The sequence below is a fragment of the Balaenoptera borealis genome (genome assembly GCF_965194805.1).
Source record: "Balaenoptera borealis genome assembly, chromosome: 9".
NCBI lineage: Eukaryota > Metazoa > Chordata > Mammalia > Artiodactyla > Balaenopteridae > Balaenoptera > Balaenoptera borealis.
In genome coordinates this window covers 119,234,639-119,250,691 of record NC_138873.1, presented here as the reverse complement: position 1 = coordinate 119,250,691, position 16,053 = coordinate 119,234,639, and the positions used below count along the sequence as shown (strand labels likewise).

Genomic DNA, 16,053 nt, shown 5'->3' with positions numbered 1-16,053 from the left:
CCTCCTGCGTGCAAGACCCCATGGAGGGATAGACAGAAATTTAGATAAGACATTACTATCCCACATTGCAGGTTTGCCTTTTGTGGGGTGGAGGGTGGGTGGATAAAAATGGCTTTTACTGGGAAAATGAAAACACCAAGTGTCAGCAAGAAGAGGCATGTAGTCCCCCCCCGTCTCCCTCCCCCCACCGCAGTGTCCATGTGCATGGGCAAGGGCTGTTGAACATTCCATGGAGCTGTGTTGCATGCAAGGTTTGAGAATTCAAAATCACTGGAGCTTTGTCTCTTTTGTGAATCCCACCCTACGAAGTAGCTCCCTGGAATCAGCAGTTCAAGTATTGAATGGACGATGGTAAAGCTGGAGTATCTGAATATGTCAAGAGATGGTGGCCAAAGTGTAAAGGTGCCTTTCTTGTCCACCACCTACCACGTCTAAAACTCTCTTTAGATGTGCGTCTAAAACACATCCAATTTCACTCCCCTGCTGGGCAGCAGATGTGCCCACAGGAACCAGGGCGCAGCGTGAGGTTGTCAGGTTTCCAAAAGAATTTAGCTAATGGGCTTCATTGCTCAGAGAGCTCGCCTCCTGGAGAATCAACGCGAAGGTTAGAGACAAGCACAGAACTTCAGGCTTCTGAGAGTGAGTGAGGGATACAGTTTTTGAGGGCAGTTTTTCTAACTTGGGAGTTCTCGTTCGCCCGGCCAGAAGTAGAAGCAGCTACTTCCTCCTGCATAAAGGGAAGGGAAGCAGACGTGCATGCTTGTGTTAAAAGTCAGTTAATTCAAACTTCAGGAATAAGTTCTCCGTCTGGGAGAAGGCCAGAATATTGAAGGAGCTCTGCAGCATCTCCTCCGGAGGCATTTCTGAGTAATCTGTCTCTTGACTGGCTTAGGTGTACAGGTAATGGCACAGCCGACTCAGGGCTGCCTCCAGGCTTTAGTGTAAAATGTATTCTGGGTGCCACTGTAAGTAGGGAATGAAACTCACTGGCACGAAGGTTAATTGTATACAGTTCAGACTCCCCCCCGCCCCGAGGGAAAAAATGTTTTTGAAATTCAACTTTAGTAACCTGAGTCATGAGCTACTTGTTTTCTGCAAACATCAGAGGTAACAGCACCTGTACCGTAAACTAGTTTACGGCATAGCATTTCCGGATCCATTTCTCTTTCCACTTAAGAACAGCTTTTTACTTTGTACCAGAAATTTCCTGAGATTCAGAGAGAACCGTGGAAATCAGCTGCCTGCTTGTCACTGTGACCTGTGAGATAGCGGGAAGCCCTCACCCAGCTCCACGCCTGCCTCGCCCTGCGGCTGCCTCCCTCGAAGTTCAGAGCCATGGGCGGGAAGAGCGTGGAGCCTGGGGTGGGTGATTAGATGCTGAGGCTGAAGGGCCAGGCGGGCGCCCTGCCCCCCACTGTTTTTATCAACCAGGGCTGTCTGTGCACAACTATATCAACATTCCCCTGAGGCCCAAATGTAATTCCTTCAGGAAGTTTTAAGTATAGTAGCCCAAGGTGAGAGTTTTACCAGTGGGAGAGGGGAGATGGGAAGGGTGTGTTTGCAGGGAGAGTTGTGGAGAGGACTGCCCATACCCCGTCCATCTTTCCCCCGGTATAATTTTTTTGGACATTTTTATATCAAGTTTTAATTTTTTTTCTCCCCTCCTTCGGTGGTACGGGACGGCCAGATTGGGCTGGAGTTGGTCACTTCCCTTTCCCCAAGTCAGTTAGGCTCTAATAACACCCAGCAGGTTAGATTCTGGTTAACTAGTCGTCCCCCCCGCCCCCCGAGGGCAGACCTTGTTAACAGCAGAGGACTCTGGCATATTTCAGAATGGTTCCTTTTCCCCTCTCCTCTCTGGAAGCTCAAGGGGACTTTTCTCCCATATTTACTGTGAGAACCTGGGTCGAGCCTCTGGAGGTTAATCTCGCACAACTGTGGGACTCACTATGACTGGATCCCCCTGCAGTTTTTCACTCTCAGACGGGTGCACACTGAGCCTCCAGCGGTTCATCAGTTACAGCCCAGGTCTCCTACCTTGGCTCTGGCTCCCTCTGGTAAATCTCTCCTCCAGCAAGCCTTGAATCCCCGCCTTGTCCTCTCTCTCCAGCCTCCGTCTGCCCTGTGTCCTCCTCTCCCTCATGGATCCAAGAGCTGTTGATTTTTCAGTCTGTTCAGCTTTTTACTTGTTAGGTTGGAATGGCAACTTCCAAGCTCCTTACATGCAGAACTGGAAGTTTGCCCAAGATTTTAAAATTTCAATCAAAATTAACTGAGCGTGATTTGGATATTGAAATGTGTTTTTTGGGCAGTTGAACTCACAGAATTGAAATGTGAAATTCGTTTTCCCCCCAATCTTGTCCTTCACCTATATTTTGGGGTGAGGAGAGAGGTTATTGAGTTCTTTTTTCTTTCTTTCTTTTGGTAATAATTAACATTCAATAGGATGTTCAGATTTTAGTTGTTCAGTTTGGTGAGTTTTGACAACTATATATACACTAGGTTTCTCAGCATTGGCAGGGTTGATATTTTGGAGTAGGTAATTCTTTCTTGTAGGAAGCTGCCCTGTTAATCCGTGACCTCTAGTCACTAAATGCCAGTAGCACCCCGTCCTGGGGGATGACAATCAAAAGTGTCTCCAGGCATTGCCACATGTTCCCTGCGTAGCAAAACCACCCGTGGTTGAGAACCACTGCTGTACATACACCCATGTAACTACCATCCAGAAAGAAGATATAGATCATATCCATTCCTCCAGAAAGTTCCCTTCAGGCCTTTTTATTAATCCTCCCTCCCCTGCAACCAGTGTCTCTCATTTCTATCATCATAGATTCATTTTGCCTATATTTGGACTTTGTATAAATTAAATCGTACAGTGTATACTCTTTTTTTTTGGTCTAGTCCCTTTTACTTAACGTGATGTGTTTGCAGTTTACCCACATTATTGCATTTATCAGTGGTTCACTCTCTTTTTATTGCAGAATAGTGGTCCATTGTATGAAAAAAACACAATTTGTTAATACATTCTGCTCTTGATGGATACCTGGGTTGTTTCTGATTGGGGGCTATTTTGATAAGGTTGCTGTGAACAGTCTGATAAAGGCTCTTTGTGGACATGTTTTCGTTTCTCTCAGTAAATATCTAGGAATGGAATTGCCGGGTTGTAGGGTAAATGTGTGTTTAACATTTAATAAACTGCCAGACACTTCTGCAAAGTGGTTATGCCATTCTACACTCCCAGCAACTGTGTACGAGCATTGCTGTTGTTCCGTATCACCATCCGCGGCGTCATCATGTGGTGTTGCCAGTCGTTTTTACTTTAGCTATTCTGGTGGGCATCGCATTATGATTTTTATTTGCATCTCCCTGATGCTTTTTGGTTATTTACATTCTTTTGTGAAGTGTCTGTTGTAAGACTTTTTTTTTTTTTTTTTAAAGGATATTTATTTTACTTTTTTTTTTTTTTAAAGGAATTCCTTTATTTTTATTTTTTATTTATTTATTTTTGGCTGTGTTGGGTCTTCGTTTCTGTGCGAGGGCTTTCTCTAGTTGCGGCAAGCAGGGGCCACTCTTCATCGCGGTGCGCGGGCCTCTCACTATCGCGGCCTCTCTTGTTGCGGAGCACAGGCTCCAGACGCGCAGGCTCAGTAGTTGTGGTTCACGGGCTTAGTTGCTCCGCGGCATGTGGGATCTTCCCAGACCAGGGCTCGAACCCGTGTCCCCTGCATCGGCAGGCAGATTCTCAACCGCTGCGCCACCAGGGAAGCCCTGTTGTAAGACTTTTTAATGGTTGATTTGGAGGAGTCCCCATTACACCCCCCCCCCAGACCCCACCCCCAATAATAGGTTCAGGTTTTACAGGAACCTTCTGCTGCTCCTCAGGGGCTGGGAAACATTTTGCCATCTGAATAAGTTTGCTCTAAATTATCAAAATTACTGTGAAGCATGCCCTTCCATTTTTTCATTTTTTTCTCTGTTCCATACATACTGTGAGGATTATAGGGTATTTTCCTTTAGTGAGGGCAGAAATACTCTTCCTAATTAGCCAGACAAGTTTACAAAACGACTTTTATTGTCTTTGGGACGGACTTCCAGCGCTCAGCCTCCACGGAATGACCGTCCCCCCCTCATTCTTCCACAGCTTTGACAAACAGATTAACAGCAGGGACCTGTCCACGCAAGGCAGTGAGTCACCTTTATCATTCCATGCCCAAGGGACCTTCTTGATCAGCCTTTTTCTGGAAGCATTTTTCTTTTACTCATACAGGAAGGTCTTTACCTAGTTAAAAAAAAAAAAAAATTAAGTTCTCTATCTAGAAAGATTCCTTTTTCCGTCTAAGTTCTGATAACAGATCTTAACTATTTCCTTTTAGTTCCAGTGGAAAAGGAAGGAACTCATGATCTTTCTTTGGTTTCAGTTTCTCTCTCTGTTGCTAAGGTGGTATTTTTCTAACCTGTCCTCCTTAGGTAACCAGACAAAAAGGTTCATCTCTGAGTAGTTGAGGACCTTGTTTCTGAATAGGGTCTGAGTGCATTTTGAAAAGGGAACATGGTGGCCCCAGAGGTGGGTAGCGGGTGTATATGTGTACACATGAGGTAACGTGTCCAAGGAACTTTGGAAGCAGTAAGGTGCTCTAGTTCTTATCTCCAAATACCATTCCTCACTGAAGGACCTAGGCTCCTCTGGAGAATGGCTGATTCCATGTCTGGGATAAGATGAGGCTGAGTCCCATCCTACCAGAAAGCAAACCAACCAACCAACCCAACAAACAGACAAAAAACTAATATAAACTACTATGATCATGTCCTCAGGACTTAGGCTCTGAGTTGAAGAGATTCTCACTGACAAAGATGGGATGATGTGAGCATTAATACAAATAATGACTGTAGTAGATTAAAGTGTATCAGATGTATTTTAAATCCATGAGTTTATAATGACACTAAAAACACAAACAAAAAACACTCACCACATTCCCGTCTATGGAAAACCCGGCAGGCAAAAGATCTGATTTCTTCAAAACATAAAAATCAAAGGGAGAAAAAAGAGCAGAGGAACTTATGATTTAAAAGAAACTTAAAAGACGTATGAATCCATTATAACACTACTTAGACATGTTTCGATTCTGATTTGAACAAACACCAGCTGTTTAAAAATTTTATGAGCTAGTTGGGGAAACTTGATCACTGAATGGATATTTGATTATGTTAAGGAATTATTATTAATGTTTTAGATGTGGTCATGGCATTGTGGTTTTATTTTTATCCCAGTCCTTCTCTTTCAGAGACACATACTGAATTATATACAAAATAATAGGTCTGGGATTTGCTTCAAAAGAGTTCTGTGGCAGGGCTTTGGATGAAACAAAATGGCCATGAGTTGGTAATTATTGTTTTTGGGTAATATTTGTGGATTTATTATACTATTCTGTTGACTAGAGAATATGTTAATATTTGAAATCTTTTATAAGTTAAAAACAAACAAAAAACAGCTAAGTGCCCTGAAGGTTGTTGGTGTCATGGATTAACCAGCAGAAGTTTGAACAGGGAGAGGTGACCTCTGGGGATGATGGGACTTGAGTGAGGAGCCCTGTCTTTTTTTATTAATTGAAGTAAAATTGACTTACAATATTATATTAGTTTCAGGCGTACAACACAGTGATTCAATATTTTTTATACATTACAAAGAGGTGCCCTGTCTTGACGGGTTTGTTCATAAGTTTGTCAAAATGAAAAGATAGTAACTCATTGATGTAACCAGTCCCCAACATTTTTCTCTCCACATTTGCATCACACTAATGTTATGAACCAAGGGTTCTCGAGAAAAGGAGTGAGATCATGCACGCTTATCTCATATGGGATCTTGGTTGTCCAAAAACCCTTACTGAGGGACCCCCAACTGGGCCCACTCTCCTTTTCCATTCATTTCTCATACTTTAGAAAGATGACCTCAAAGAAAATTTGGGGGAATTTTAAAAAATATATTTTTTCTTTTCAAAGAAAATTTTTTTACCCCTAAACCAGTAGAAAATAGAGAACATTTTTCAAGTGTTTATAGGCCTTGTCTTTAAAAATACCAAATGGAATAGTTCTGAGAACACAGCAGACTCTGTGGAATACTTGTTTATGCTCACCACCTTTTAGCAATTTAGGTGAGTTAAAGACACCTGAAACAATATATGAGTTTCCAAATTTTCTCCACTTCCCATCAAAATGTAGTACATTATTTTCTCATGGCTTCCCAGTCCTTCTTCTCCGCAGATCAAAATTGTTTCTGTGTCTCATCTTAGAACTTCTCTAATCCTGAAAAAATTATTTCGCACTTTGTTGTAAAGCACCCGTAGATATTTGATGTTAATTTTGCAGCTCAGTGAGTCATGATGTTCAGACCCCGTTTAGGTAGGTGGAGGGAGGCTTTTGGCTGAATAAGCTTTCCTCATCATCCGTGTGGGGAAGAGAGGACCTCCTTGGGTCCAGTCGCAGACATCACAGTATCTCATACAATCCTTGACCCACCAGAGGAAGAGGGAAGCCCCATCTTACAGATGAAGAAACTCAGGCACAGAGGTTGGGTAACCTGACTGTGTTGCCTCTGGAAATTACATACGGTCTTTCTCCTAAGCCAGGAAGCCTCTTTCAGCTATAAATTGTGCCAGCTGTTACTTGATTGAAGTATGCTGAAGTATGCAAGTTCTTCAGTCAATCTGTGATGCCATCTCATAGAACGTGCATTTCTGTGGAAAGCTGGCATGGTGAACTCATAGTGAACTCCGAAGGCCAGCATTTGAAGGCAGTTAGCTGATTTTAAAGGTTACTGGTATTTCCCAACAAAATATAGTCGAGCATTGGTCATCTCCAAGTATTCAATGCCCCAGAAGCCAGATAAGTCCAGTCCACATTGTAATACACTAATGATGAGTGGTTATAAGTCGTGTTTAGGTCCATCCATTCATTCCCGCTGCTTTACAGAGTGCCTTGATGAATAATTAGTCAGACTCTTCTTTCTAGTTAATGTCATCAGTTGGATATATTGGGGAGAAGCCTAATTATTGGTAAATTCAGCCAGATAGTTTCATGTATTAAAGACCCATGGCTTAGTCAATAATCCTGGGTTCAGAACTGAATTTCTATGGAATGAATTATGTCTCTAACCAAGGATGTGCTGGTCTGAACCACTTGGAGTGCTTTCCGTTACACACACCCTCTCTACACAATCCTATCAGTGGCCTCTGGGCTCGGAGTTATTTTTCTAGTAGCTGGTGGTATCTTACACTAAGCCATCTACCTTCTTCCGTGTGCAAACATTGTAGGTTTGCAGTTTTTTCTTCAGAGGCAATGTGTGCGGTGTCAGTCCCTGTCCCTGGTAGATACTATTGTTATAGGATAGTATAAGCGAGAGAAAGCCTTATGTAAGCCTTGGAGGTTTTTTATACACAATCAGCCAATTGTGCTTCTTCCTTTAAAAATAATTAAAGAAGCATGAATTTATTCATGAACAGCAGAGAAGAATTTATTCATGAACAGCATCTGTAGCAATATTTAAAATACATAAAACATTAATGTACAGTTATAATAATAATAATCGTCTCTTTCAGTTTTTGAGGGTCTTGTCCATTCCAGGGCCTGCCAGGCCATTGATGTCCTTTGTCACTAGTCCCCACGGCCACCGGTGGGCAGAACTGGAGGGAGAGGAGGCTCTCAGCTTGGAGGAGTCAGGGAAGGGATTCAGTCTCATCTTTCCCTTGGTCTGAATCTTTGCTCTCTGTACAGAGTACCACCTTCTCACACCAATCTGTTTTTACTTCTCGGCTTCGTATACTCTGTCTCCAGCTTTCCAGTCTTTCCACATCAGTTAGACTTCACCAGTCTGCACTTTGCTCGTGTCCACCTGATTTCCTCTGGCTTCTCGTGGAGCTTAGAATGGCAGGTGTAAAACTTACCACTTTGAACCCTGGGAGCCCTTGATGAGTAGGTGCCCTTTTCTGTTCCCATACACTGAGCTGTTCTTGACTTGGAGACGCTCCACCAACAGTTCTATATACAAGAACCCCTCTTTACTTTCCACGTGGCTTAAAGCAAAAAGGAAAAAAAAAAAAATCACAAAGCTTTGTCCTCTTCAGTGTGCTCCCTTCCTCACGCATATACTATTGTTTCATTTTGTAGTTATAATATCCTCATGCTCCTCCTTTAAAATAAATAAATTACAGTTTTATGAGCCCTGTTTATTTCCAGCAACTCCAAGTAACAGGCTAAGGAAATAAATGGTATTTATTTTAAAATGGATATATTAGCATGCTTTCCTTTTTAAAGATTCGTGTATCTTTAACATTATATTTTCAAAGTAATGTCTAAGGAGGAAGTGGCTAAAGAAAATAAGCATCTGGTTCCAATTTGATCCATTTCTCACTAGGCCTTAACTGCTGTTTGATTATTCCAAGTTATCATCTTTTCTACTGAACTGACTAAACTATGCCAATGTAACTTATCCTGCTTGCTAAACTTACAGACAGAAATTCCTCTCTGAGGTTTCAGGATGATTTCTCATTTATCCTGCAGGCTCTCCTCACTTGCCGGAAACTTTCTCTTCTAATCAAGGAATTATTTTCTCTTTACAAGAAGGGCTTTAATTTGCTCTTCTGTCTTTTTCTTTCTCCTCCTTACATCTAACCGTAAAGAAGTAATCTGCTTTCTGCTTAACAAATGAGAGCGACTGCATCATTTCAACTGCTACTAAATCTGATTTAAAATTGGAATATTATGGATTCTTTCTTCAACTAAAGTTACTTGCAATTATCTCTCACCATAATTAGATGGAAGGGAGCTTTGATGACGGAATGAATACTAGGCTCAGAAACAAAGACCCGATTGCACACCCAGCCTTGTTACTAGCTTATAGCAGTGAGCAGAAGTTACTCAGCTTCTTTGAACCTCAGTTCCCCATTTATAATCCAGAGACAATTAAATTAGATATTTAATTCAAGTGGATTTTATAAAGATTTAATGAGATGCTGCCTGGCACTTAATTTCTTCACTGCATAGAAAACATATTAACATTTACTGAAGGGCTTATACAAACTATTAAAAAAAATAAGCCCCCTGTTGGTAGGTTAAAAAAAAGGATGTGAATTCACGATTAACCAAATTACAAGAAACAAACGTTTGGGAGAATGTTTATTAAACAAACGTTTGGGAGAATGTTATTAAACAAACGTTTGGGAGAATGTTTAAACTCATAGCAATTAAATAAATTCAAAAAGCATTGAGATGTCATTTCCTTTTATTAAATTAGTACTAATTTTTTTAAAAAGATAGGATGCTGGTGGCATTACCAATTGGTATAGCTCATTGGAAAAAATATGTATCAAATTAGATTAATACTCATACATTTCAATCTAATAGTCCCATTTCTGGAACTCTATCCTAAGGGAATATTCTAAAAATTGAAAAAAATTATAAACATGATAGTAACTACTTCATTATTACTTTTGATATTAACAAACCTGGGAACAACTTAAATTTGTAATAGATTGTTATGATGGACTGTTTTGCAGCTATTAAAATAAGAATAAAGACTTACTGAGCAGCACCTAAAAATGTTTATGATATAAAAAATATGCACATGTGATAATCAGTATGAGAAAAATGCATCTTAAAACCATATGGAAATAGACCCACATAATAATAATGTTAGAGTATTTGGGGAAACAGGAAAAAATAATGCACTTAATTTCTTCACTGCATAAAAAACATATTAACATTTACTAAAGGGCTTATACAAACTATTAAAAAAATTAAGCCCCCTGTTGGTAGGTTAAAAAAAAAGGACGTGAATTCACAGTTAACCAAATTACAAGAAACAAACAAACGCTCTAACTCTGTTTTCCTCTTTCTCCAAATCTTTTGTAAGATACTGTTAATTTTAAGATTAAAATTAGAGTTTTAATCTAATGTATTCGGTCTGAAAAAAATATTTGTCCAGTGCCTCTTATGTGTCTGGGAAATTTGTTACAGCAATTCTGGGTTTTAAAAATGCCAGAATTTTTTCTCATTATTTACTCCATGGCAATAAAAAAGCAAAAAATAGTGCTTAGTGGACTATTTAGAATAAGTACTTCATATACAACCTAAGATTTCAGGTGCTGTTATGTGTAACCTAAGCATTTAATGCCAGACTGTCAGCCCAACCCGTGTTAAAATATAACGGTGTTGTGTCTCACTGTAGCCGTCTGCTTCAGGACTCATTCCAAAATTAACTTACCAGCTTACTCAGGTCATTCCACTGAGGAAAATGGGATCACAATGATATATTAAGCATAACATCAGTGTGAACAAGACTTTGAATAATGCATCTCAGAACGACACTCTAGGTAACTGGATTGGAGTAAGCTAGACAAGGTCATTTGCAAAGTATTGTGGCATCATTTTAGTCGAAATTTTTAGTGAAGGAATTATAGAGTCACTCGTAGCTGTAAGAAAGAGTATGAAAGATCACTTGCACACGTTGCCCAGTTTCCCCCAATGGTAACATTTTACAGAACTATGGTACTTGGGGTATTGACATGGTACAGTCCTCCCATCTTACTCAGATTTCCCTGGTTGTATTTGTACTCCTTTGCGTGTGTGTGTGCAAGTGTGTGACGTTCTGTGTAATTGTATACGTGGGTCTGTTTGTGCATCCACCACAGTCAAGGCACTGAACAGTTCCGTTGGCACCAGGATCCCTCCTGTTGCCATTTTATAATCACACCCTCCCTCCTCTCCTCACCATCCCCAACCCCTGTGGAACCACTACCTTGTCCTCTGTTTGTGAAATTTTGTCATTTCAAAAATGTTGTATAAATGGAACTTTACAGTACGTAACCTTTGGAGCCCGGCATAACTCCCTGGTGAATCTTCCAAGTTGTTGCATGTATCAGCAATTCGCTGCTTGTTAGTGTTGAATAGGCATCCGCAGTATGGATGTACCCAGCCTTAAGCATTCATCTGGGCTGATTCCAGGTTTTGGCTCTTGAAAGGATGCTGCCATGAACATTCATGTACAGCTGTTTGTGTGAACATAAAGTTTTCGTTTCTCTGGGATAAAGGTCCAAGACTGCAGTTGCTGGGTCATACAGTAATTATGTACATGTTTAGTTTTTAAAGACTGCCAAACTGTTTTCTAGAACGTCTATCCTGTTTTATAGGCATACTCCAAGCAATGTGTGGGAGATTTCTTCTTTACCAGCTTATTCTGAAGTCAAATTTGTGACAATTTTCTTTACCTGAACCAAATAAGTTTGCTAAAGATGCCCATGTTAAGTAGATTTAGAAAAGAAAACTATATCAGGGCATATCAGAGGCTCTCCCCTCCCACCCCACCCCCCCAAAAAAATCATTCTCTCAACTCTGACTAGACTAGCTTTACACAGTGGGTCAGTTTGAGAGATTTGGCCCCTTCAGTCTCTAGATAGCTAACAAAAAGGACTCAGTCCTCCTTTTGTAGATGTTGGGCCCGATCTATATCAATATCAAGATACTGGTCTAGACATAATTTGTTTCTTTCTCCCTTGTTTTGACAATCTTGTTGTCATCTAGAAAAAAAAATGTTTGTTTTAAAGGACTTTTGGATACCCTAGACCAGCGTCTTCACTTTGCAGTGGCCAGAAATGAAGGCACTGGATTAGGAATTAGAAGAACTGTGTTTGAGTCGTTCTTCTAATTCTATTAGCTATCCTTTGCCACTCCTCCTTCCCATTGCCTATGAAATTTATTTCCTGAGATTTTAAGCAGGAGAATGACATGATGAAGGTGGTACATTAGGAAAATTAATCTGGTAGCAGAGCACCCAGTAGATTGAGAAGAAAAGAAAGATCTATTGGTACAAAACAAGAAGAGGCTTTCCAATTCCAAAAAAAACTGTCAAAGAGAGTCTTGATGGAGGAACTTCATCCGTGCTTTTCCTGTTCAGTTCTTAATTATTTTTGAAGGCCATTAAAAGTACAGTAGGATACATACTTTTCCATCTGCAGTCAGCTTGCTTTGTTGAAGAATAGGCTCAGGACCCAGGAACTGTCCATGTGTCCAGCCCCATCTGGAGAGGAAGAGGTATCAGTCGTCTTTACCCCACTCACATCTCTGTCTTCTGGTACTTCACATGCTGCCCTCCGCTAGAAAACACAGCTTGTGCTTTGCTTCACTGGTTCCCAGTAGATGAAAATCACAAGCTTTTGATTGACCTGTAAATTATCCTAGTGCATCCATGGCCTAAATAAACTACAAGGTAAGGGTTTAAATCCCTTTAAAGACACTGATCCTATTTGCTTTTTTCCCCACTTTTAAAGGCTTTTACAGAATTTGAGTTGGAAGGCCGCGCTGATGTTTCCTTGGTCTGGTATTTCTGTCCACACACTCGTTGTGCTTTTGGTGGGATAAGACCTTCTTCCTCATTGTATTGCTTCTCACATCTTTGGTCCTTTGTTCCATCCTTCCTCTTTGCTAGGAGTTCATTTAGCGAAGCCAGCATCTTTTGGTGGGAACAAAGTATATCCCACTCAGTGCCATGCCAGGTTTTATCGTCTCTCCTCGCCAACACACTATTCATAATTAGAGTAATAACTACCTTGTTCAGGCTACTGCTTCAGAAATCGCACTTCCTTTCATAACCCAGGAATAATCCTTTTTCTGCCAGCAGGCGTTAGGCGTCCGTCTTAGACTTATTCCAACCTATTAGAATCATCTCACGACTTGACTTTCTCCCCCACTCACGTGTTAATGCCACGAGGGAATGCCTTCTCACTGTGGTCTGTGACGGGACAGTCACAGCACATAGATGGTACTTAATCATTGAATGAATGGAATGAATGAAGACAGCCTGCCAGCCCAGAGAGAGGAAAATCTTATACTATTTATTCAGCACAAAGAGTGGAGTCCAGGTGTCATCAACACAGGCCTGATCGATGCTGAATTAGTGAGTTAGTAAATGGTTTGTACCCCAGTAGGATTTAAGACTCGAAATAAATAATATGCTTGAAAAGGTCATTTTCTTTTATTATTTTTATATTTACATTTATATTGTATATTTTATTTTGTAAATGAAGTTTGAGCCTAGGAACTGGATTTTGTAATATAAACTTTTTTTCCATGCCATAACATTTATTTCAGACATAACTTTGGACAGGAGCCGTACCTAGACAAAAATATATATTTAAGGAATAGTTTTAAATATTTATTTTTTTAAGTCTACAGTACCCTTTAAAAGGAACATTTGTGTATGGCTATGCTACTTATTCTAAAGAGACTTTTCTAAAGCTCACAATTATTATGAAACTCACAGTTTCCAGTATTTTACAGTTTCATCTGTCTTGTTTAGTGCACCTCAAAGCATTTATGTAGGATTTTTTTTTAATGTTAATTTTATCTTGTGCAGTCTGCCTTGACAGCATGTCTTTTTATTGATTGAAATTCCAGCTCTATGTTGAGAAATAGAATTTCATAGTATAATTTTGTTAACTAAGATAACAAGAACATTCAAAAGTGTTTAACATATTTACGCAATTGTACAGAAGCATTATAAACTGAACATTTGGTCAGCTATTACAGCAGCCTGGCCCTGTTTATGGTAGTTTAAGAAGATTGTTTTTAGATGGTGACTCAAAGCAGAGACATTATTTTTAGACATTTTCACTCTCTCTCCCCTTTTCCTTTCCCAAGTGTCCAAATTCAGGAGGAGAGAACAGGGAGAGTCAAATGTTACAACCAACTCCAAAGAGTCCTGTCTTCCCTAGTTTCTAATAGTTATTTATACTTTTGTAACTATATATTCCAGGAATGTAACAACGGAACCTGAAGCTGTAGCTGTACTCATAGACTCTGCAAAGCTTTAAAACTTTTTACTTTGGGGAATAAAACTAAAAAGATGAAATACAGAGACTTTTCTCAGTGTAGTAGAACAAAATAAAATTATCCTCTCTTAAAATAAATGACAGGGAAAGCAATTTTTCCTGTCATGGATAAAAGCTAGGGAACACAAAATCAACATTTGAAATATGTTAACTCACAGTGTTTTAAATAAAAAGAAGCTAAAATGCATTGTACAGTACCTGTTCCCAAGGATGATTGCAGTTTCTTGTTATTAAGTCCTGCAAAACACATAGTGTCCTTGGCAGGCGGCACTATAAAAACGAACGATGAAAAAAAAGAGACATATTAGATCAAATTAAATTTTTTTTCTTTTTTGATGGGGACTCCATTTTGCATTATTTGTTTTAATGAGCTCAGCCTCATGTGGTTTTCTCCATCTTGTGTCCATATTCACAGGCATGCAAAAGAAAATACATCTTTCATATTTGAGACAATAATGAGGATTAAAAGTCCCCCAACCTGTGCAGTTTTATCTTGATCATCTATCTGTAAACTTACCAGGGGAAAAAGCATGGATTAGAAATCAAAATTTCTTCCTAAACCCATCATTGCCACTTACTAGCTTTGTATCCTGAGCAAGTCACTTAGTTTTTCTGAGCTTCTGTTTCTTCATTTGTAAAACAAAGTTTCAAATGCCTGCTTTACCTAAATCACCAGACTGTGCTGAGGATGAAAAGAGTCAAGGCAGGTCCTGTTATAATTCCCATTTTGCAGACAAGGAAAGGCTGAGAGAGGTTAACAAGCTTGTCGAAGGTCACAGAAAGATCTAATTCTAAATTTCAGCATTTTTCAGCACTGGCACTGTTAACGTTTTGAGGCTGCTAGTTCTTTCTTATGGGGAGCTGTCCTGCACATAGTTGGATGTTTAGCAGCAATCCCTACCTCTCTACCCACTAGATGCCATTAGCGTCCCCCAAGTTGTGCCAACCAAAAATATCTCCAGGGACTCCCCTGGCGGTCCAGTGGTTGGGACTCCGGGCTTCCACTTCAGGGGGCTTGGGTTCGATCCCTGGTCTGGGAACTAAGATCCCACATGCCGTGACAAAAAAAAAAAAAAAAAATCTCCAGACACTACCAAATGTCCCCTGGTGGGCAAAATTGTCCCAACTAGAGAACCACTGGTCTGTATGGTTCCAGAGCCAAAGTTCTTAACCATTTTTATGATGACATTTATCAGCATCAGTTATTCTAAGTAGTTCCTGGTTGGAATACTCCATGGCACAGCAGTTTTCAGAATTAACAAAGAGATAACTGGTTTTTATCCATCGTCCTTGTGTCTCTGAGTATCAGCAGTGGTACTGGCATCTTGGGAATCTCCCTGGAAACTGTTCTTGAAGAAGCAGAATGTCCTGACAGGGCCACTAACCACCGTGAGCCAGAAGTCAGCCTCAGCGACCCCTAAGTCCCCTTCCCTGGGATTCTGTGATCATTCCCTAAAGGGCCCAGCTGGTCTGTCTTCAACAGCCCCTTCTCGTCAGAATATTCATGGGCTCCTAATGTCTATCATCTGAGAGGCCAGGGAGAGAAACACAAGTATTTTCATAAGCATTATCTCATTTACTCTTCACAATGAGCCCTTGAGGTTTGCATCAATTGTCCGTAAGAAGGGGTGAGCTCACATCCTTCTACTCTCCTATCTTGTCCCCTCCGCATTCCATGTTTATATTTTGTTTAGGAATCTTAACCTCTCTTCTTTGCCTGCTCCTTCAACTTTGTTCTCATTGCAGAACTTGATGTAAAAACTCAGCGGGAAGTTGATATGGAAACTCAGCAGGGGCCTTTCTCACCAGCACGGTATGAAGAGTAACATCCTTCTGAATTACTCAACATAAAGCAGATGGCTTTTGCCCTGCACGACTCTTCACTTTTCCTATCCCCTTAACAGGGATCATTAAGTACATACCTCCTTCAACTGCGTTTGGGGACTTAAGTACCAAATGTCCCAGAGTAGAATGTTTTCCTTCTGCTTCTCTCTCTTTCCCCCCGATAAAGGCCTGGGATGAGCTTTCTAACTGCCCCGTGTTTCTCCATCTTTATCTCTAACCTACATCCCACCCTCTTCCTGATGCTGGCACCTTCCCAATTTATTATCACCCCTGAACCCTGAACTAGAATTTTCTAAGTGTTTATGATTGACTTTATGATGTTTGTTTCTCC

General features: G+C 40.4%; 1 protein-coding gene across 9 annotated transcripts in view; it reads left to right on the top strand.

Annotated features, from left to right (window-relative positions):
* UBE3D (ubiquitin protein ligase E3D) overlaps positions 1 to 16,053 on the top strand; it is a 202,016-nt gene that overhangs the window by 128,006 nt on the left and 57,957 nt on the right. The window contains exon 10 of one of the 9 annotated variants that reach the window (XM_082405874.1): positions 15,624 to 16,048. The exons of the other annotated variants lie outside the window; for them this stretch is intronic. Within the exon in view, the coding sequence (XP_082262000.1) occupies positions 15,624 to 15,635 (12 nt within the window). The 3' untranslated portion in view covers positions 15,636 to 16,048. Of the gene's footprint in view, positions 1 to 15,623; positions 16,049 to 16,053 lie in introns of those variants that run through there. 9 annotated transcript variants of the gene reach the window in all.